This window comes from Cydia strobilella, chromosome 18, assembly GCF_947568885.1.
Source record: "Cydia strobilella chromosome 18, ilCydStro3.1, whole genome shotgun sequence".
Lineage (NCBI taxonomy): Eukaryota > Metazoa > Arthropoda > Insecta > Lepidoptera > Tortricidae > Cydia > Cydia strobilella.
This window is the reverse complement of record NC_086058.1, coordinates 11,733,083-11,754,474: the sequence shown is the minus strand read 5'-3', so window position 1 is coordinate 11,754,474 and position 21,392 is coordinate 11,733,083. Positions and strand designations below refer to the sequence as shown.

The 21,392-nt window shown below is 39.3% G+C and overlaps 2 protein-coding genes across 5 annotated transcripts; one reads left to right on the top strand and one right to left on the bottom strand.

Moving 5' to 3' along the window:
• The first annotated feature begins 473 nt into the window (after window positions 1-473).
• Window positions 474-18,492, top strand: LOC134749537 (polynucleotide 5'-hydroxyl-kinase NOL9). Of its 2 annotated transcripts, none has more exons than XM_063684508.1 (6): window positions 474-533; window positions 689-2,296; window positions 3,076-3,292; window positions 13,797-14,279; window positions 16,089-16,249; window positions 18,091-18,492. In XM_063684508.1, exons 2-6 carry the CDS (start codon window positions 691-693, stop codon window positions 18,363-18,365), a joined length of 2,742 nt encoding a protein of 913 aa, XP_063540578.1. In that variant the 5' UTR covers window positions 474-533; window positions 689-690; the 3' UTR covers window positions 18,366-18,492. The 2 variants fall into 2 exon arrangements, with proteins under 2 accessions (XP_063540578.1, XP_063540576.1); XM_063684506.1 differs by having other exon boundaries at window positions 496-610.
• On the bottom strand, window positions 18,419-20,306 carry LOC134749546 (ras-like GTP-binding protein Rho1). 3 transcript variants are annotated; one of them, XM_063684529.1, is made up of 2 exons: window positions 20,191-20,306; window positions 18,419-19,798 (listed from the first exon to the last, which is right to left on the bottom strand). In XM_063684529.1, the coding sequence occupies exon 2, from the start codon at window positions 19,791-19,793 to the stop codon at window positions 19,215-19,217; it is 579 nt and encodes a 192-aa protein (XP_063540599.1). In that variant the 5' UTR covers window positions 19,794-19,798; window positions 20,191-20,306; the 3' UTR covers window positions 18,419-19,214. The 3 variants fall into 3 exon arrangements, with proteins under 3 accessions (XP_063540599.1, XP_063540598.1, XP_063540597.1); XM_063684528.1 differs by lacking the exon at window positions 20,191-20,306 and adding an exon at window positions 20,006-20,119; XM_063684527.1 differs by lacking the exon at window positions 20,191-20,306 and adding an exon at window positions 19,926-20,090.
• Window positions 20,307-21,392: the final 1,086 nt, after the last annotated feature.

Sequence of the window (21,392 nt, the reverse complement as noted above, 5' to 3'; positions counted from 1 at the left end):
AAAACCGATTTTGATAAAATATGTAGGGTCCAATGTGTATTTGCGTCTCACATTTTGCTTAGTGAGAGAGTGAGACGCAATGCACATTGGACCAAGAAATAAGTTTAGGTGGAATACGAACCTTACGCCTTACACACAATAGTGGTCAACCAAATAACGAAATTACAGATAAACTAAAAATTGCAAAATTCCTGTTTTTTTTTAATACATGCACCAAGCACTAACGTGAAGTCACAGCGCCACCTTTTGGCGGTTCTTTGGAGTTCATAGTTTGAATATGGTTTGATTTATTTTCACTCTACTCACCGGTAGATGTCGTTCAATATAGTTTAACATGAGCGGGCAGAGCGGGTTTAATGTTGTCTCAAATAGTTTGGAAATGAGGTCCAAGTTGAACTCTTAAAATGTAAAAATTTGGTAGTAGTAGTAGATTGAGTCAAAAGTACGAGTTGGACCTTAAGTTACTTTTATTGACATTGTGTTGTCAAAAATGTCATAATACCACCGACGGCGTTGACCGCGTTTATTTTTAAGTTAGTAGAACTGATAAAGTATTAACATTTCTGTTGAAAATAATCTTCAATAAGAAGTGACAAAAGCTATTAGATTTGTAAGACTAAAATCAAAGTATTTTCTATAAACATATGATTTTACTTGAACTATCTTGCCTTAATTGATCGCTTTGCAGGTATGGAGTTTTTCGAAAAAGCGCATGTTGTAAAACGGAATCACAACACAGACGACAATATGAAGAAACAACTAAAGCAAATGCTGTACGGGTACAAACAAAACGATAATAGGCTCATTCGAGACGCGGCTAATGTTGAAAAGGAAGATGATTCCACATCTGTAAGTGGATTTTCCGACCTTGAATTGACGGCATCCAGCAGCGAGGGAAACAGCACACGGCAACGGATCTCTTTTATAGGACCCGAAAGCGTAAGAGATACTGCAATTGTCAGCTTAGATGATTCTGTAGACGGTCAATCACATAAATCTTCAAATCTAGATAGTAGCTTCGAGGAGAATGTAAGTTTACCAAAGACCAGTGATGTGTCTCTTTCTGATATAAACGAGGACATCGAAAGCCTCTCTGAAGGCTCTATTTCTATTAATGAAGGCAATGACAGTGACGATCATTTCTCAATGACTAGCACTTCTGTAGATTCCGCCTCAGAAGTTGAGTCCAGCGATAGTGAACCATTCGATCCTGATGGCAGCTTGGCCTCAAAAATATTTGAAAAATTGAAACTGAGAGACAATCCTAAAGTTTCCATAAAGGAAAGAAAAAGGATAAAAGGTCAAGTACCCGAATCTGAGAATTATAGTCCAGAATCTATTCAGATGGAAAGTGACTCAAGTGAGGAGTTACTTTCTGATAAAGGATTAGAGAGACATTCAGAAGACACTGTTGATTACTCAAATACTGCATCACCTTCATTTGTTTCTATAACTGCAGTAGACATGCCCCATCAAACCCTCAGTGATGTACTCGGAGACTACACATACCCAACCATTAGAAACTTGCCATCTGAAGCCCAGAATGTGTTTGCTACTAATAAGGCTGGTATATTCCCAACATTGGATGATGAGAGTGTGAATGATGCAAATGACAGTTTACTCCCTCAATTGGGAAGTGTACTTGACGACCCAGAAGTCATGGACTTAGAGTCCAGTTCAGACATGCCAGTAGAGGAGAGCTCATTTGCTTATGATGAAACCATACAATCGGAGGAAACATTCCAAAGAGAAGCTTCAACAGAGTCAGTTGACACCAACTATGTCAATCCTGTAAATATTTTCTATGGAAAAAATTGCATCATACTAATCCTTAAGCATCCTGCTGAAATATACATTCATGGAAAAGTTAAAGTCACATCATTGGGAGGTTTAGTAGAAATTGGTGGCTACACTCTGCAAGATAAGACTTACAGGGTTTATGCCCCAAATTACAACTGTGCTCAATACTTACGGACACTAGATCATGATAAGGGCTATTATGGGTTATTTGGAAAGCTGACAGGATGTGGTCTGTCTGTGGCGGCTGCTGAAGAAATCGTAACCACCCTCAGTCCCCATGATAGTGTTGTACAGTTACAACCATTGCATGATAGAGTAGCTCAGTTTGTAGAAACCAGCTGCACCATAACAGATCTGTTTTCCAAGACTAATAAGAATGTTGATGGCTGCTTTAGAAAAGCATCGGACTTTTTGGGTTGCTCACTGTACCTTATGAAACCTTGGAAGAGTTTTGAAGAGAATCCTTGTTGGAGCCAAGCTTTGCAACATGGATATAGTAAGATTTTTTTGAATACTGTTACTTAGAAATGCCATTATACTGTAATGTAAGAAATTATTGCATTTAAGAAGTTGTATTTGTACCAAATTGCAATACAATACAGTATTAATTTATACAATGGATTATATCGCATATATTGAATTTATCATTTAATTTATTATCGTTTTCATAGTTTTATTTCATGAGTAACTATTGCGGTAACCGAAGACAATATTTTATCAAACTTCAATGTCTGCAAGCGATACTAAAAAAACTTTAATTAAAGGAAAAAAAAACCATTGGTAACTCAGTTACTTAAGTTATTGGACCAGTTAGAATCTTGCCTGAAAGGTGTTCTTTTTTTGAAGAAATTTTCCTTTAATGAAGGCTAACGCGTATGAATTCGCCTCTAGGGGCGCTAATGTAGATGGTGGTCTTTTCCATAGTTCGAAATGTCAAATGTCACTTCAATGACTGACAGCTGTTCTTTAGTCTTTTGGACCACCATCAACAGAGGCGCCAACTGGTGAGCAAAAAAACGATAGCCCTCATTGAAAAATTTACTAAAATTACAGTTTGACTAGTTTACTGTCCAATCATTCTGATTTTGAACTAGAAAGTCAGATCAGATGGATAAATTGAGGCAATCAAATTGTCATTTTACTATCTAGGATGTGTAGTGGGAACTCTTGTACAAAAAGCATTGCAAAACAAATGTATCTTCTTAACAGACCTACCTACTACTTACCTACCTACCAACCTACTACTTTATAATATAGCTTTGCAATCTCTTCCAGAGCAACAAAGCAGAGGAATCGTATGCGGCGGTAAAGGCTCAGGCAAGAGCTCCTTCCTCCGCTATTACGTGAACAGAATGCTGGCGTGCGGACCCACGCTGGTGTTGGACCTGGACCCTGGGCAGAGCGAGTTCACGCCGGCTGGGTCCGTGTCGGCTACTGTGGTTGAGGAACCACTGCTTGGCCCCGCGTTCACACACTTGAAGACACCCGAAAGGTTAGTTGCTTATTTTTATTTTGATATTTTTCCAATTTATTGCAAACCGAGTAGTAAAGGCTTGGAACAAATTACCCTCAGAAGTTGTGAACTCTGCAAGTGTTAATCAATTTAAAAATAGACTAGACAAACTATGCTAACTGTGCTAAGTGAACTATGATTTAGACGTACCAGCATCAGCTGCCTGTCTAAAATGAAATAATAATAATAATAATAAGCCCGCAGGGCAGCTTGTGGCGAGCTGTTGGGGAGTGACGACCCCACGGACCCGAGTGCTCCAGAGAGTCGGTCAGGGTCTCCGTCTCCGGCGTGTCTTCGTCGGTCGGAGTGGATCCCAAGGGGACCCGCAGGACTCTCAGCTCTGGCTTGCCTTCATTGGCCGTCCAGAGGGGAGTCGTAAGAGCTATATGCTCCAGGGGTGGAAGTGAAAGATGCATAAGACGCGAGTTGGCACAGTGGCTGCTAACAGCCACTGGGTAGAAAGCGGCGCACACCTCTCGAAACCCCTGAGCCGCTCACACCGGTGTTGCTCCTGGTCGTCTTCACGACGGCAGTTTCAGGGGCCCATCTAGTCAGCGGCAAGTCACCACCTGCCTCGATAACGTGTTTTAACATTGTTATGGCAGGTGTCCGGAGTTCTTTACAATAGCCCAGTCTCATTGTCCACCCAAACTTCAATCCATAGACCGGTATACTGTTCACTTTTTCTGCAATAGTCCCAATGCCTGCTGCGACCGGTTCATGGGTGTCTATTGTTGCGCCTGTGAACGGGTTCCAGCAGGCGTTCTACATGACATTAAAGCTCTCCAAGGGGGCCTCTACGTGTTGGATCTATATCCCCACGCAAGCCTATCAAAAGACCGGGATTTATAGGCCCGTGATATCGAAAGAGATACAAATAATAATAATAATAATAATAATTTTATACTGAACTGGGTATCTTACTTACTGGACTCCATGTAGGACAACGCAAGTCGTTTTAACGCTTATGTTAGGACCTGTACATTTCCCAGTACAAAGGACGACTGCCATCGTTACTCTACTTACTTACATTTAGGTACCTACCTCAATCGCAAATGTCCCTTAGTTTTGGACTAAACCGAAACTTGTTTTTCAGTTTAAAATTGACGAGACGCGCGAGTGATCCTATAAGGGGTCCGTTTTTTTCCTTTTGAGGTACGGAACCCTAAAAAACGAATTTCCACTGATTGTGATTGTGCGCTAAGGTGTGGGCAACGCGCATGTGAAACGCCTGCTGTCGCAACTGCAGGTTTCTCGATACGGCGTTCAGTCACTCGAAAACGCCCAAACGGCTATTTTGGTTGTTCTTCTACTTGATTGAACATTTTCCTAATTTTACACGGGACCTGCGTAGGTTTTGCTTAACGTCACAGGTAGCCAGTCAACCGGCAGTACCTATATTAAAATCTCACACAAACATGTCTTACAACGCTGTTGTGCTGTCGTAGGCAGTCATTTTGATCTGTACTCGTACCTATTTTCGTATCTTGAGATTAGTCATAGCAAAAGATTAGACAGAAGTAAATAATTCATCAAACTGCTGACCAAAATAGAATAATGACAAATGTAGTTTTCTTAAAACTTATAAACATTAATGGCGTATTTTAAGATTTGGCGCCTTGTGTCGCTTGCCTGTTTGCTTAGGTTTAATCTATAAGTGGTAGTAAATCTGGCTAAAGAACTAACTAAGGGTCCTGGGTTCAAGTCTCGGAAAAAATAAATGTTATGCATTTTAATTATAAGTATAAGCCAATTTTAGCTAATTCATAGTGATTGATCGTAAAATAGCCAATCCTATGATCTGGCTCTAGCTAAGACATAAAAGCGTACCTACTTATTAATAAAAATAATTAGCCATTAGGTGCATAAGCATAAAGGTACTAGTACAGTAGAGATTGCCAGTTTTAAGAACTTCAAAGAAAGAAAGTGGTCTAAGAACCAAGTACCTATCTATTATTTGTAGCCCCAAAAGCCGCGGTTTGCCGACCCCTGGCCTATTGAATGCGATTTTATTAGATTTGAGATTTGATTAATTTTACTTACCCAAAACTTAAGAGCCAACAGGAGCTGAGCGAATTCTCAATTTTGAGATTTCAAACTGATTATCTCCGTCGCGCTGACGGGGGCGGCGCCGCCATATCCCCGTGTGTGTGGTGCACGCACACAGACGCGCACGTCATTTGCGCTCACGGACCTTATGCCTGCAAGTCGCGTCGCGGTCGCGGCCCGCTATATAGGCATATCATAGGCTATAGCTAGTTCTTACAAACTTTTTCTGTTAGCTTAGCTCGCTACCACCACTGAGCGTTTACTTATTTCCTGTTATTGTGATTTAACTTCTTGATTTTAGGTAGCTGAATTCAATATCCTTCTACAACCTGCAATCCAAATAACATTTTGACTTTTACAGGAGAGTAAAAAAACAATCATTTCTTTTCTCGTTTCCGTGCGGAAAGTATCAACTTTCGACACGCTGTGCTATTAGTACCTACATTGTGCAACGAGGGGGGTAAGTGAGATTTTGTAAAGGAGGAGTTTACAATATTCTTACCTCCGGAGTTACACACAATGGTTTTCGTTACACTTGTGATGAAAAACTAAATTTTCAGGGAAATAATTATAAAATACGGTGACATTTCAAATATTCGTCCGCCATATTGTCATTTCTTGACAGGTTAGGCATCTAAGGCACAGACCTTCGGCATTCAGCCACGATAGAAAATTTTGTGTAAAAATATTTTAAACGGCTATTAAATTAATCCAATTAAATATTATAAACAAAAATACTAAATTATAATTGTCAGTATTTTAGAAGTAAAACTCCCTTACACACCCTTATACTTTAAACAAAGTATTTTACTTATAACTTACTTGGTTCGTACTTCGTATGAATTAGTGACATATCTAATTAAAAAAAGAAAGCTATAACTCCCGCGGGAACAATATAGGCCTTTTGTTTTCCCTTCAGTACACCTGCATGAAATAAGATCTTTTCGAGCAAGTGTGATGAAAAACAAATTTGTCGCTCTCCGGCTTCGTTGATTAGAAAAAAAGAAAGCCTCAGGTTAGATAAAATTATCATAACAAAGAAACATGTGACATGAGATATTTCTTACGTTGATGTAATTATACAGTTTTATTAATGGTCCGTTTTTTATTTATGAGTCAGATTTTGATTAAAATAGGTATGTTTGAAGAGCTCCTAATCCTGGTCGGAATGAATAAGAAACCCCAATTTGGGACAATAGTCTAGTCTACAAAACGTTCAAGGTGGTTAAAAATATAGTGTAAGCTGTTCGCATTAAAAAACCGCAAATCGATGTACAGGTTAGCCGTTTGGTACACGTATACTAAAGGTCAAAACAAAATTATCGACCCGCAGTTCCTAAAAAAAAATCCCCTCCCAAGGGAGAAGTGCTGAAACTTTTTTTTGTATAAAAAATCTTTTTTTTTTGTATAAAAAAACTTTTTTTTTTAAACCTATCGTATTCTTCTCTTATCTATCATACGAAAGGGCTTTTTGAAGCGATTCTGAAAATATATCACATCATTACATTTTAGCCATTTTTCTTAAATTGAAACAAAAAGAATTTTCAAAACATACCAAGTTTGGGCTCCTCCAGATACGATATGGCTGATTTTTTTTTTTACAATATACCAAAAATGATACGTGATTTCCTCATATCTAACCCAAAAAAAGGAATTTTAAAAATAATTTTATTTAGTTTTTTTTTAAATACAAAGTGACACAGTTAGGTTTAAAGATCTTTATTTTCTCATAAGAATACATAATATTCACTTACACGAGAATTAATTGTTTTTTCACGCAAAATACATTTTATCGGTGAGCGCACACTTAACCTATAACAAATAACTTAATACTGTAGGTATTAACATATATGACAAACTAAAAGTATACAAATTAAACTAAATTAAACAAAAAACACTTTTTTGTTTTTTTTTGTCGGGTATATCAATAACTTATAAACAGAACAATAGCAATGGAATGCGAGCGTAGTTGCTACGGCCCGGACCGGCCGTTCTACTTCAATACCTATTTTACGAGACTTATGGAACTGTACTGCAGATACGGTACATATTAATCATACAAGGATACGTAATATCCATATATCCAACGGGAAATACCTCTTTAACCCTTTAACTTGACCCCAAACTTGGTATGTTTTGAAAATTCTATTTGTTTTAATTTACAAAAGAAAATGGCTAAAATGTAATGATTTGGTATACTTTTAGAATCGCCTCAAAAAGCCCTTTCGTATGATACCACACACGATAGGTTTTTGAAAAAAAAAATGTTTTTTTCCATACAAAAAAAAAATGTTGTAGCACACCCTTCCTAAGGGATTTTTTTAGGAACTGCGGGTCAAAAATTTTGTTTTGACCTCAGTATGCGTGTGCCAAACGGCTAACTTGTACATCCATTTGCGGTTTTTCTTTGAAATTGGGCTTGTACGGCTGCCACTAATAGAGATACTAACTCCTAAAAATACGTATGATACCTCATTAGATTCGGAATGATGTCTAGAAAAATGTATTCGAAGCATTCCCACATAAAAAAAGTTCAAAAGCTATTAAGAGCCCGGTTACGATTTTAGTCGCAAAAATGTAAAGTTGATAGATTTCTTTTGTGAAATTGTACACCTTTTGTTACCTAATTGAAATAACAAGTACTGGTTTCTATTAGCACGACTTCTTATCTCTAGGTTTATCAGATCATTTTTTTGAAAAAAGGCTTACTAAATTAGTAATGAATTTTTTTCTGATGGACGTTTAGGTAAACGCGTGTAAAGCACTGACTTTGATGCTCTTATTTGTAAATTTCGTAAAGTTTGGACTGCTAAAAATGGTAAATTTGTATTACACATATTCTGTACTCTAGGTTTATCAGATTACATTGTTGTTATATGACTTAGAGTTCGAGGAAATGAAAGTTAAACGAATTCAATTTTCTCCAGAAATGACCTCAAAACAAGTGACAATTTCTCCGAAAATCTACTTATTTTCGACGTAGATTGCATACTCAAATAATCTGCAATGTTTACCTTAACTGTTGCTGTACTTCATTTTATTTAAATTGCAACTTTTATATTCTGACGATTTTTTAAAAACTTCTCCTTTTTCTGGTATAACATCGGTGACACGCGCTCGCGGCCTCAGTCCCGCGCGGGAGCTGGTAGAGGCAGGACGTTTGTTGATCGGCTCCGCACGTTGCATCGACGACGACGAAGTTATTTATCATTGTGTGCGTCGCTCGCCGTGTATAAAGTTATATTTGTTTGCGTGTTTGGCTGTACTGTGTGCGTGTAAACTGCGACCAGAAACTTTAATCCTTGGGTTGTAAGTACTTGTTTATTAACCGCCTTCAAAAAAAGGAGGTTCTCAGTTTGACCCGTATGTTTGTATGTATATGTATGTATGTATGTTTGTTCGCGATTATCTCGCATTTGGCTGAACCGATTTTGATGCGATTTTTAGAAAAGTGTTTGTTACATTCTGGAGAAGGTTTTAGTATACATAGAGCTGAGCTGATGCTGAACCCTGGCTGTACCTAGTGGAACGCAGGTTTAGTGCAACATAGGCACACGCTGTTTTGGTCTGTCTTGATGAGCAATTAGGAGAGCAGTACCCAAGATGGAGCTGATGCTGAACCCTGGCTGTACCTAGTGGAAATCAGGTTTCGTGCAACATAGGCACACGCTGTTTTGGTCTTCCGACACGTCTTGAAGAGCACTTGGGAGAGCAGTACCCAAGATAGAGCTGATGCTGAACCCTGGCTGTACCTAATGGAACGCAGGTTTGGTGCAACATAGGCACACGCTGTTTTGGTCTTCCGACACGTCTTGATGAGCAATTAGGAGAGCAGTACCCAAGATGGAGCTGATGCTGAACCCTGGCTGTACCTAGTGGAAATCAGGTTTCATGCAACATAGGCACACGCTGTTTTGGTTATTCGACACGTCTTGATGAGCAATTAGGAGAGCAGTACCCAAGATGGAGCTGATGCTGAACCCTGGCTGTACCTAGTGGAACGCAGGTTTGGTGCAACATAGGCACACGCTGTTTTGGTCTTCCGACACGTCTTGATGAGCAATTAGGAGAGCAGTACCCAAGATGGAGCTGATGCTGAACCCTGGCTGTACCTAGTGGAAATCAGGTTTCGTGCAACATAGGCACACGCTGTTTTGGTTATTCGACACGTCTTGATGAGCAATTAGGAGAGCAGTACCCAAGATGGAGCTGATGCTGAACCCTGGCTGTACCTAGTGGAACGCAGGTTTGGTGCAACATAGGCACACGCTGTTTTGGTCTTCCGACACGTCTTGATGAGCAATTAGGAGAGCAGTACCCAAGATGGAGCTGATGCTGAACCCTGGCTGTACCTAGTGGAAATCAGGTTTCGTGCAACATAGGCACACGCTGTTTTGGTTATTCGACACGTCTTGATGAGCAATTAGGAGAGCAGTACCCAAGATGGAGCTGATGCTTAACCCTGGCTGTACCTAGTGGAACTCAGGTTTCGTGCAACATAGGCACACGCTGTTTTGGTCCTCCGACACGTCTTGATGAACACTTGGGAGAGCAGTACCCAAGATAGAGCTGATGCTGAACCCTGGCTGTACCTAGTGGAACTCAGGTTTGGTGCAATATAGGCACACGCTGTTTTGGTCTTCTGACACGTCTTGATGAGCAAATGGGAGAGCAGTACCCAAGATAGAGCTGATGATGAACCCTGGCTGTACTTAGTGGAACTCAGGTTCATTTATTGTTATCAGAACTTCCACCCCCTTTTAACCCCCAGTACCTACTGCATGTTAAACGTGTGGTAGCTCTGGTCAGGTGCCTGCTTCATCTGGCAGCCCTCCAGGTGTTCCAGGTCATGAAGAACTTAACCTGCCTACAGCATACTCTACCAACTTCAGATTAAAAGGTACTTGAGGTACAAACCTAAGGTACCCCCTACGTAGCAACAAACATGCAGATAGATTAGTAGCAGAGCACCACAGACTAGCGAAGTCGGCGAAATCGGTCTATTGTCTCGGACCATCAGTATTTAACCGCCTCCCGGAATGCGTCAGAAATGCATCTTCCACCGCCGGTTTTAAATCTAGGCTAAACAAGTGGCTCCTTACTAATATGTTCTATGACTACAATGAATTTTTTGACATGCCACTTACCTTATAATATAATGATAAATTATGAATTTGAAATATATAAATGAATACATGAAACGTATAAATAATTATAAATTCTAAATATAATATAGTTAGATGAATGTAACAAATAAACATATATGTAATGAATTGTAAATATAATTGTCATTAAGACTGTCTGCCTAAAAAACCTCAACTTTACCACGTGTATGTAGATTGTAGGTTTAATATGTATAAAACATAAACAGACCTGTAACGATTGTTATCAATAAAATTTCATTTTCATTTTCATTTAAAAGAGTTTTACCCCTGATCCGATGCGTCCAGCAGCACTCCAGGTGTTCCAGGTTTTGAGCTGTCTCCGTCATACACTACCCACAACACGTTGAGCGAGTGTTACCCACCCTTTGCCCTTGACCCTTTGCACTCAGCAGCACTCCAGGTGTTTCAGATCTGGAGCTTTCCCCATCATACACTACCAGCGGCACGTTGAGCGAGTGTTACCCGTTACCCCTGACCCTTTGTACCCAGCAGCACTCCAGGTGTTCCAGGTCTGGAGCTTTCCCTATCATACACTACCAGCAGCACGTTGAGCGAGTGTTACCCCTGACTCTTTGCACCCAGAAGCATTCCAGGTGTTCCAAGTCTTGAGCTGTATCCATCGTACACTACACACTACCAGCGGCAAGTTGAGCGAGTGTTACCCCTGACCCTTTGCACCCAGCAGCACTTCAGGTGTTCCAGGTCTTGAGTTTTCCCCATCATACTCTACCAGCGGCACGTTGAGCGAGTGTTACCCCTGACCCTTTGCACCCAGAAGCACTCCAGTTGTTCCAGGTCTTGAGCAGTATTCATCGTACAACCAACCACACGTTGAGCGAGTGTTAGAAGAGTGGAGAAGAGAAGAGGATGACTTTGGAAATAAAATTTATTATCATCCTTCCCAGCGATTAAGACTATCTCCATAGTATCAAATTCCATCCAAATTGGTTTTATTGGATCCCATACAAATTTCCATTACCCCCCCCCCCCCCCCCGTGTTTCTGGGGTAAAACCTATCCTATGTCCTTCCCCAGGACTCAAACTATGTCCATACCTCATTTCATCTTAATCGGTTCAGCGTTTATTGATTCCCCATACAAATTTACACCCCCTTAAAGGGTGAGTTCTTGAATAAAAAGTATTCTATGTCCTTCCCCGGGATTCAAACTATCTGTAAACCAAATTTCAACATAAGGCTAGTTTCCCCTCTGGGTTGGAACGTTGGAAAGTCAGATCGCAGTCGCTTTCGTAAAAACTAGTGCCTACGCCAATTCTTGGGATTAGTTGCCAAGCGGACCCCAGCAGACTTCCATGAGCCGTGGCAAAAAGGCTGGGATAACGCGAGTAAGATGATTATATATATATAAGATATTGCCTTAGTGCAAATCATTATCATCATGCTATATAATTTGTATGTATTATATGAATACATAGGTAAATTGTTAAGAGTAATAAACGATTATATCAAATTTACCGAAAGTTTTATTTTAACCTAATTAAAGTTATAAAGTGACGCATAATGTTGCGAAAGTATCAATATTGTTTAGGCGGTCGCGTTATTTCAAGCAGCGGCCGGCGTTCGGTTACTGTGTAAAAGTCGTATCTTCGCGCGTTTTCAAATCGACAACGGGCTCTTAACAAAAAACGCAAACGTACCATTACGCAAAAAACAGCAAAAAATCACGTTTGTTGTTTGGGGAGCCCCACTTAAATATTTATTTTATTCTGTTTTTAGTATTTCTTGTTATAGCGGCAACAGAAATACATCATCTGTAAAAATTGCAACTGTCTAGCTATCACGGTTCATGAGATACAGCCTGGTGACAGACTGACAGATAGATTGACAGACAGTCAGACAGACAGACAGATATTATTTTAAAGGTATTAAATATTCTTTTAAAAATTAGAAAAAAATATGGTGGTAAAAACTACGGTTATAAGTTGATAGTATGTAAAGTTATTTTTTCAACAAGTTAGGCAATTATTAAGTAACCACATTTTTCTCGAACTTTCGTCTTTGTTGTAAATAAAAAAAAAGAAAATAATTGGCGTAAAAAGTATTTCGCCTCGTGGAGCCCTTTTCATATACATACTTAATAAGATCACGTCATAAACGATTTAATAAAAGTAATACTTTATTTAAAATAAATTTTAGAATAATAGTGAAAATTGTAAAATATAAAACAATATTTTAACCAAAGTATTACTAATTCTTTTTACAATCAAATGTATGAATACGTACTTAGAACTGATACTTTTCTAAATAACGAATAAATGGACTAAATTGTGTAATTAATTTTTAGTGCAAATCACCACAATTTGCTTCTAAAGAGCAAACCAGTGACCAAAAATTATATATGATTTTAATGTTTCGTTCATATATTCAGATTTGTGTATGAAAATGTGAAACTATTATTTCTAAAATAAATTATTCGTCCCTAATTTACACAATAATTATACCAAATTTGATCTCATAGCAACAGATATGTAGAAATAGAGGCAAACTGTACCGCAGAAGCCGACTTTTCCCCTCCCTTTTTCGCGGGTTACCAGGACTTAATCTCGTAGCTAGTGCGTCAGCTCAGCTTTGTATGAACCAAGGAATAATAAATAGTGTTAAACGATATCCCCTGAGGCCAAAGTGCATACTCATTTTACTTACTTCGCCTACTCAGAGGCAAATCGCGACTGAAAAGGTTTATCGATCTTATCACATCACTAGATTATCGACATTTAATGTCGACTATTGCCCATCACTTTTCTGTCTGTGTACGTATTTAGAAACTTGACCCCGCCCCTAAAATTAGTGCGATAAGAACAACTGCAGCTTAGGCGAAAAATCCTGCGTAAAAATCTCAAAAATCGAGGTTTTGTACTCGACTGTTTCCTCCTCCAAAACTTAACCAATCGTAACCAAATTTGGAAATCTAAATGATTATGAAATTGTCTGTGTCGGACTGTTTTGATTTTTTGGCTAATTGATATCAGTTTTGAATACCACGCCTCTCATTGCGGCATAGTCAGTGAGGCCATTTTTGGCCATGTGTGAAGGGCTCTAGCGCCTTAAAAAACAAAAATATCAAAAAAAGCAAAACACACCGACACAGATATTGACAATATTAATCTGTGTTGAAAAAATCATTGCTCTAGCTTCAAAAACCACGGAGGAAACAGTCGAGTACGTTTGTATGGAGAAATGACCACTCCTGTTGGCTCTTAAACACGCGCACAGTAATCCTACCCAATGTTTACAAAATGTTTTGTTCCAGGATGTTGAACATCGGTATCATTAGCACAATGGATAACCCGAGACGCTATGCGACAGCCGTGCAACAACTCATCGCCTACTGCCACAACGAGCCCCGCTTCCGCGAGCTGCCATGGATCGTCAACACCATGGGCATGGTCAACGCTCTAGGGCTCCAGTTCATGGCCCTAATAACCATACTTCTACAACCAACATTCATACTTCAAATTGACTCTAAAAACCCAAAGAAGAAATACGCACATTACCTTGACTCCGACACAGTCACATCTCTGTATTATAAGTACCAGTATAACTATCTTTTCAAACCCATTAAGATACAGAATGAGTTGGATTATGCCCTCATAGTGTCAAACGCTAATAGTGTTAAGGGCAATTTCTCGCTGCCGCCTAAGGAGGAGAGATACCTAAACTTTTTGGCCTATTTTGGCAGCATGATGACTAATAATGCCACTGACGACTTCCTGCTGAGCGTTGTTCCGTATGAGTAAGTTGGTTTTAATTTAATTGTGATATTAGGTACTAGTTATATCCACACTCCTACTTGGGAAACTACATGCCAAATATCATCAAAATCGGTCCAGTAATTTCGCTGCGAAAAGTAACAGATAGTTTCTTTCGCATTTACATAATTAGTTTGGATCATAGAGAAATAGGTAAGCTTACTTATTTATCTATGCTTTGGATGAACAAGTATTTTTTTTAGTGTTTTTAATATCCAACATCTAAAAATATACACAACCTTATTGCCCATATATTTAGGTGGTACACATATTTTTGTCACTTTGTCCGTATCGATATTTTTAGACGTGACTGTACATTGTACAACCAGACTAAGTCAAACTAACAAATATAACGACCCCTTGTATTTAAGAATCCATGAAGCCGTTTGGGCTGCACAATGTGCATAAAAGTAGGTATATGCCTAAAACTCTTTTTGCCATACACACAACTCACTTCGTTGATCAGAGTAAACAGCATTGTTTATTCACATTTTTACCGAACTCGATCGCTTTCAGTTTCCCCGCCACACACATAGACACGACATTAAAAAGTATAGTCAACAAAAAGCTAACCTTGAAAACGTTTAGCAAAAACACGTAGTTCACAAGCAAGTTGCGTGCCCACCTTTTCCCGTTACTACTGAGTTCCCGGTACGAATGTGAATGAAGACGGTCTCAGCCGTGACTCATCGCGGACAACGCAATCTATCGCCCTTATCACCACTATGTGCAGCTAATTCCTTCGATGATATCATTTAATTGTAACATTCATTTGAGTCGCTTAACTTCAAACTCGGATAAATCGTGGATAAATCGAACTGTTAGATTTTGCGATTTTGGCTTTAGGAAAAGGTAATAGGGTAGAATTTCCTAAGAGGGTCGAATGGATTTATCAGAGCTTGAAGTTAATTAACTCAATTAATACTTTTCCGTCCAAATAGTTAAAATTAACAACTGATGTAGGAATCAGGCGGTCTTATCGCTTTAAAGCAATCTCTTTCAGACAACCTTTTGATAGCAGGTGGTGGATGAAATTAGTTCGTACTGACCCATTTTTTTTGCTCACCTATATTTTAGATTGCATGAGACTTAACTTCCGGAGACCCAGGAGTAGTTGTTTTGTTTTTGAATTTGGTACTCTAGTTATTCTATAAACGCTTAGAATATATTAATATGTAGGTACAAAAACTTGTACCCCCCCCCCCCCCACACCCCGCGTAAGGAGGTTAAGACGTGTTTTAGTGTCTCTCGGAGTTTAATAATTAATTATCAAACATTTTCGTGAAACCAATCAGTAGGCTTTTTGATTTATATGTATAAAAGGCCCGTTTTACCTGACCGCCGCTTTTCGTGTGTATGCAACAATGCATGTCTTTTTAGGGTTTCGTACTTAAAGGGTAAAAACGGGACCCTATTACTAATACTCCACTGTCCGTCTGTCTGTCACCAGGCTGTATCTCTTGAACCGTGATAGCTAGACAGTTGAAATTTTCACACATGATGTATTTCTGTTGCCGCTTTATCAACATATACTAAAAATAGAATAAAATAAATATTTAAGTGGGGCTCCCATACAAACAAACGTGATTTATTTGCCGTTTATTGCGTAATGGTACGGAACCCTTCGTGCGCGAGTTCGACTCGCACTTGTTTTACTTTAGTCCTATAGCCCAAATGGCTTTATGGATTCTAATTAGTCTCAACTGTGGGAGTGACAGGCTAATATTTATTTACTAAGACTTGTTTTTTTTTTTACTTGTAGGTTCAAAACTTCACATAATAATTGTTTTCAGAGTGGATCTACGCAACTTATACATCGCGTTGAATGTTAGAATCAATGAAGACAACATTGCGCGGGTGATCAACGGTAAAATAGTAGCGCTGTGCAAACACGAGGGAGATACCGACAAGGTATACACGCTCAAAGAGACTCCGCTACGGTGCTACGGACACGGTTTGTTTCAGCTATATTTATATCCTATACTAGCTTCTACTCGCGTCTTTGCGTAGAATGATGATCCAAAGCTATCCTATTTCCTTTACCGGGTCTCGAAAATATCTCCATACCAAATTTAATCTAAATCGGTTCAGCAGTCCAAGTGTAAAGAATTATAATATTAGTAGTTAACTCACGATTATATTTGAAAAAAAAAAAAAATACTCGAGCGCGTCAGATATTCAAAGGGGTTGTTAAATGGACCCTACAAAAGTGTCTATTTAAATAATCTGACGATTTCAGCTATCCATAAGCATACGGCAGAGTCACAAAGTTGCAAAAAAAAAAAACCGCCATCTACTCGTGCGTGTCAGATTATTATAGGTACAGATATGTTCAGATTGATGTCCCAGTTATGTGAAACCTTAATCTGACATTAATTTGGAGCAGTATCCTTATACTGACGATTAAAAAAATCATTTTTCATGATAATATTAAAAAAAACTGTCGTGCATATATATATACATATACTATAAGAATAAATGTTGTGAAAATCGTTTTTTTTTCTAAGTCCGAGTAACTTCAAATTTAGCATCTTGGGATCCCCTATTATTAACAATTATTCAATGATTTCGTTAAAACCGTATTATTATAATAATGGCAACGGAGGGCTATATGAGGACAGTGTAAGAGAAAGAAAGAAAAAAAAATTGCAACAACTAAAAATATAAATAACAATTAATTTTAACACCCCTAAGTTATACTTAGATAATACCTATAAATAAAATAAAATGAGCTTAATTTACAAATTGGAGTCGGAGATAGCGAAAAAGTGAAAGGGAAAAGAGCTGAGCGCATTCAACTTATAAACGATTTTTGACACTCGCGCTTGCGCAAATCGGCAGTTTTTTTTATTTCGCGTTTCTTGCATTATTCCCTTAGAAATAAAATAAAAATCGAACGCGCTCGAGTAAGGTCGCGATTTTTTTTCGCAGGTTTGTGACCTCGCTTACGGATCGCTAAAGTCGTCAGATTATTGAAATGGGCCCATTAAATATTAACAAGTAATTAATCCACCATATCTTAATCTGACGCGCTCGAGTATTTCAAGATGGCGATTTTCTTTTACTATTTTAACGGGCTGTCCTGGACTCGCGGCTCGGTTTCAAGGATGCATACTTGGTGGAGGTACTCAACAGGATGGAAGGTATCCCCCATATCTTAATCTGACGCGCTCAAGTAACTCCAAAAATCCCCTCTTGGCTTCCCAACCACTATAAATATGGTCAAAAGGTTTTAGCAGATCTGGAACCCGATGTTATGTTTGTTTTAAATTTAGCTCATTTAATATTTTAGGATTACTTAGTCACATGTTTAACGAGAAATTTAGAGCCTCTGGAAATAGCTTCAACAAACATAATTTATCAATGAATTACTAAATCTGTAATGTTGGTGTTTCCTCATTGCAGTGACTCACGTAATGACAACATTTGGACTGAGTAATTTGCCTACGTGACGTCATAATATCTATAATAATTTGAGATGCAAAAATAAAATGATAGAGTTGCACGATCAAAAGTAACTAGGTCATACTCATATGCCGCAGTTATGATGCCCGCGAACGAACGAGTGCCAAAAACTTGTTCAAAATAATGACTGTTTATCAATGACCGGCGCAGATACATGTGCGATAAAGAATTCTAATTCAACTCAGCATTTTAACTATTGGCACGCAACCAATTTTAGTTGAAAATTTCCTTTCAGTAATGCTAAGTCATAAATAATTCCGTTATCAGATACATACGAGGCAATAACGTGTTGATTAAAGATAAGTAGAGTAATAGTTGTATCACTCACAGGGCTAGTTCGCGGGATAGAGTTGGAGAAGGGGCTGTGCTACGTGGTGACGCCGGCGGCGGCGGGGCGGCTGGCGGCGGCCGACACGCTGCTGTACGCGGACTGGGCGCCGGAGCTGCGGGTCGGGGCGGCGCTGCCGGCCGGGGCTGCGCTGCCGTACCGCGCGCCCAACGCGGCGCTGCAGCGGCAGCTCATGTCGGCGCCCCGCCGCCGCTACAACCCGCTACAACTACTCAAAATGTCTAGGGTTCCTAAAGTGAAAGCTTCCGTTAGTTAATAAAAGTGTAATTGGAGTAGATCCAAAATATCATCTTAAATTATAAAAGGAAGTCTAAGTTTATGTTAATTCATGTATATTTGAAAGATAATTTTGTACTTACAATACTAATAAAACATAACATAGATGATTGATTTTAACTTAAATATTTCCCCATCCTAAACACCTCGGATTTATAAATGCTGTATTAAATTTTTATAAAAGTCAAAAAGAGTCTAGAAAAGAATTGTTAAAACATGGGGGTTCGTTTATTACTAATAAATTATATTAGCATGCAATGTAATCATACAGAAGTTAAGATTTCACACAAACAAATAGATTACAAAAAAAACTGCCCTACACGAGAAGAATCAGATTGATTGGACGTCTCAGAGACGCATCAGCTGACAAGCACTTGGCTGCGTCAGGGCGCCCAAGTCAAACAAACATCCTACACATTATACATCACTATTTTATTGAAAAATTAAAATACAAAATATGAAACTAAACAATAGTCTCATTGAGACGGGCGCGAGGAATAATCTATTCAGGAAGAAATGCTACTTGATTATATAACTTGACAGAATAGCACAAAAATTCCATGGGCCCATAGACAGGGGGGCCCACTTTCGTCCCCGACTACATTTGTTAAGGCATTTATGCTTAATCTTTATAGATAATCTATAAAATATACAAGTACCAATTGTGAAAGTGTAGCCACACGAATACTGAGTGGATGTGCATGCAGCGGCGAGACTCGGCGCCGGCAGGCGGAGCCCGCGGCGCGGCTGCAGCCCGGTCGTTTCAAACGTAAGTGTTCAGGCAGTATGCGAACCATTCATAAATCAGAGTCTCCCAACAACGGCACAATTACAGCAGAGAACACCTAGTCTTCTTCTTCTTCTTAACCTGTAGCGCGGCGCGGGTGGCGGTCTCGAACACCTCGCGCACACCCTCCTTGCTCTTGGCCGAGCACTCGAGGTAGGCGAACGCGTTGATCTTCTCGGCCATGGCGCGCCCCTCCTGCGGCTTTACGGGCTCCTGCTTCATCTTGCGGAGCTCGTTAATCGTGGCCGGGTCGTTGCGCAAGTCCTTCTTGTTCCCCACCAGGATGATGGGCACATTGGGGCAGAAGTGCTTCACCTCGGGCGTCCACTTCTCGGGGATGTTCTCGAGCGAATCGGGCGAGTCCACCGAGAAGCACATGAGGATCACGTCAGTGTCGGGGTAGGACAGCGGCCGCAGCCGGTCGTAGTCCTCCTGCCCGGCCGTATCCCACAGCGCCAATTCCACTTGTTTGCCATCAACCTCGATGTCGGCGACGTAGTTTTCGAACACGGTAGGCACGTACACTTCCGGGAATTGGTCCTTGCTGAACACGATCAGCAGGCATGTTTTACCGCAAGCACCGTCACCTACGATCACTAATTTTTTGCGTATCGCAGCCATCGGTCCTGTAAAACAATACAACGCAAATAATTACAAGTGAGCGTCAACGCCTTTCGTGACTTATAAATATGGCCGCCGTATAGGATTATGGGTAGGGAGTAGTCAGACAAGCCCTCAATTGTGAATAAGCACCTGAACTAGCGGAAGAAGAACAGCACCACCACATAGTACCCTCACATGCGAGGGTGGTTATTTATTATATTTGTAGATACCTGAAGATTCTGGCTAATTTCTGCAGAATATTGGCTTATCGACACTACTAATCGTCTTTGCTCATCACAAGCACTTTCGTTCGTGCAATGAGTGTTGCGATATGTAAAAATGTACGAGTTTAATTTACACCTTAATTTTTTTAAACAAATATTGACGAAGTAATAGTCAATAACAAATAACCAACCTTAAATGTCTACTCCACCCAATAATTCGTGAATTAAGCAGTTCTATTCCAAGAGAATAATTATCTCCTTATTTTTTCCTATGACATAAGCGCACTGAGTTGCCATAATGATATTAAAATTGATGACCGCACCATTTGACATTTTGTTTTATTTTTAAATTCCGTTGTACGCACTTATCAATAAAATTATAGAAAGACAGTTTCACACGATCCAACACCTTTTTTCGGCACATTCAAATTTACTTTTTATATTTGTAATGATGAAGCGAAAAGCAGATCGTTAAACATGTTGGGATTTCAAGATATTTGGGAAACCCCCTCAATTTACTCGGAGCCTAATAAATTAATTCACATGTCATGTACTTTCTAATAATTTTTATCAACGCGAGAAGTAAAATAAAGTTTGATAAGCTATAATTATTAAACTGTCACGTACGTGTTTTTGGATTTAAATGCTGTTTTCCAGTTTTTATAAAGATTACCGATCAACGATAGCTTTTGAACTTCATGTTTTACATTAGGTACGACCTTCCATAGTACGTATGTTGTATCCATCATCAGTATTTTTAGATTCACGCCCTATACAAATAGGCCAAATTAGATTTTTTCGAAGAATTAATTCCCAGCAAGCTGGAAATCGTCTTAATACCTTCATTTGGTCCTAGATGCGTGTAATCCGAGTGCTCCATCCCAGGAGTGCAAAAATATTGCTCTTTTTCCTCATCTTTTTCAGTTTTTTGCTTGTAGCTCGAAAACAGTATGTATGTCCGACGGAAAATTTGCTCTAATCATGATGAAAGTTTATATCTGAGGATCCGAAAGGTACCTTAATATGAATTCGTAGTCAAAGGTTGTAAAAAATGGCCGCCATTTTGAATGTCGTAATTTTTGGTATGTTTGTAAAAAATTCGAAAACGCCTTTTCTCACCAATGTCTGATCCACCAAACATTGATAGTAGTAGGTACCATTGAAATTGATGGCGGGTTCCTTCTGCATCAAGTGGTTTGTCAATCTAAGAAAAAATGTATCTCCCAAGCCCCAAAATTTATGCACACCTCCTGAGATGGAGCAAACTCGGGATTAAGCACACGCATTTAGAACCAAATTTCCAGCTTGCTGGGAATTAATTCCTCAAAACGCTTATTTTGGATCTGATTGGCAGGGCCAGATTGTGTGGAGGCCCCGGGGCAACGAAGGAGTG

What these genes read in the sequence shown, in the direction of transcription:
- LOC134749546 (XM_063684527.1), bottom strand. Translation starts at nt 19,959, where the DNA reads ATGTGGTGGTGCTGTTCTTCTTCCGCTAGTTCAG. An exon ending in TTCTTCTTCCGCTAGTTCAG is followed by an intron (nt 19,799 to 19,925) that starts GTGCTTATTCAC and finishes ATTGTTTTACAG; the next exon opens with GACCGATGGCTGCGATACGC.
- LOC134749537 (XM_063684508.1), top strand. Translation starts at nt 691, where the DNA reads ATGGAGTTTTTCGAAAAAGCGCATGTTGTAAAACGGAATCACAACACA. An exon ending in AGCTTTGCAACATGGATATA is followed by an intron (nt 2,297 to 3,075) that starts GTAAGATTTTTT and finishes AATCTCTTCCAG; the next exon opens with AGCAACAAAGCAGAGGAATC. An exon ending in GCTACGGTGCTACGGACACG is followed by an intron (nt 16,250 to 18,090) that starts GTTTGTTTCAGC and finishes TATCACTCACAG; the next exon opens with GGCTAGTTCGCGGGATAGAG.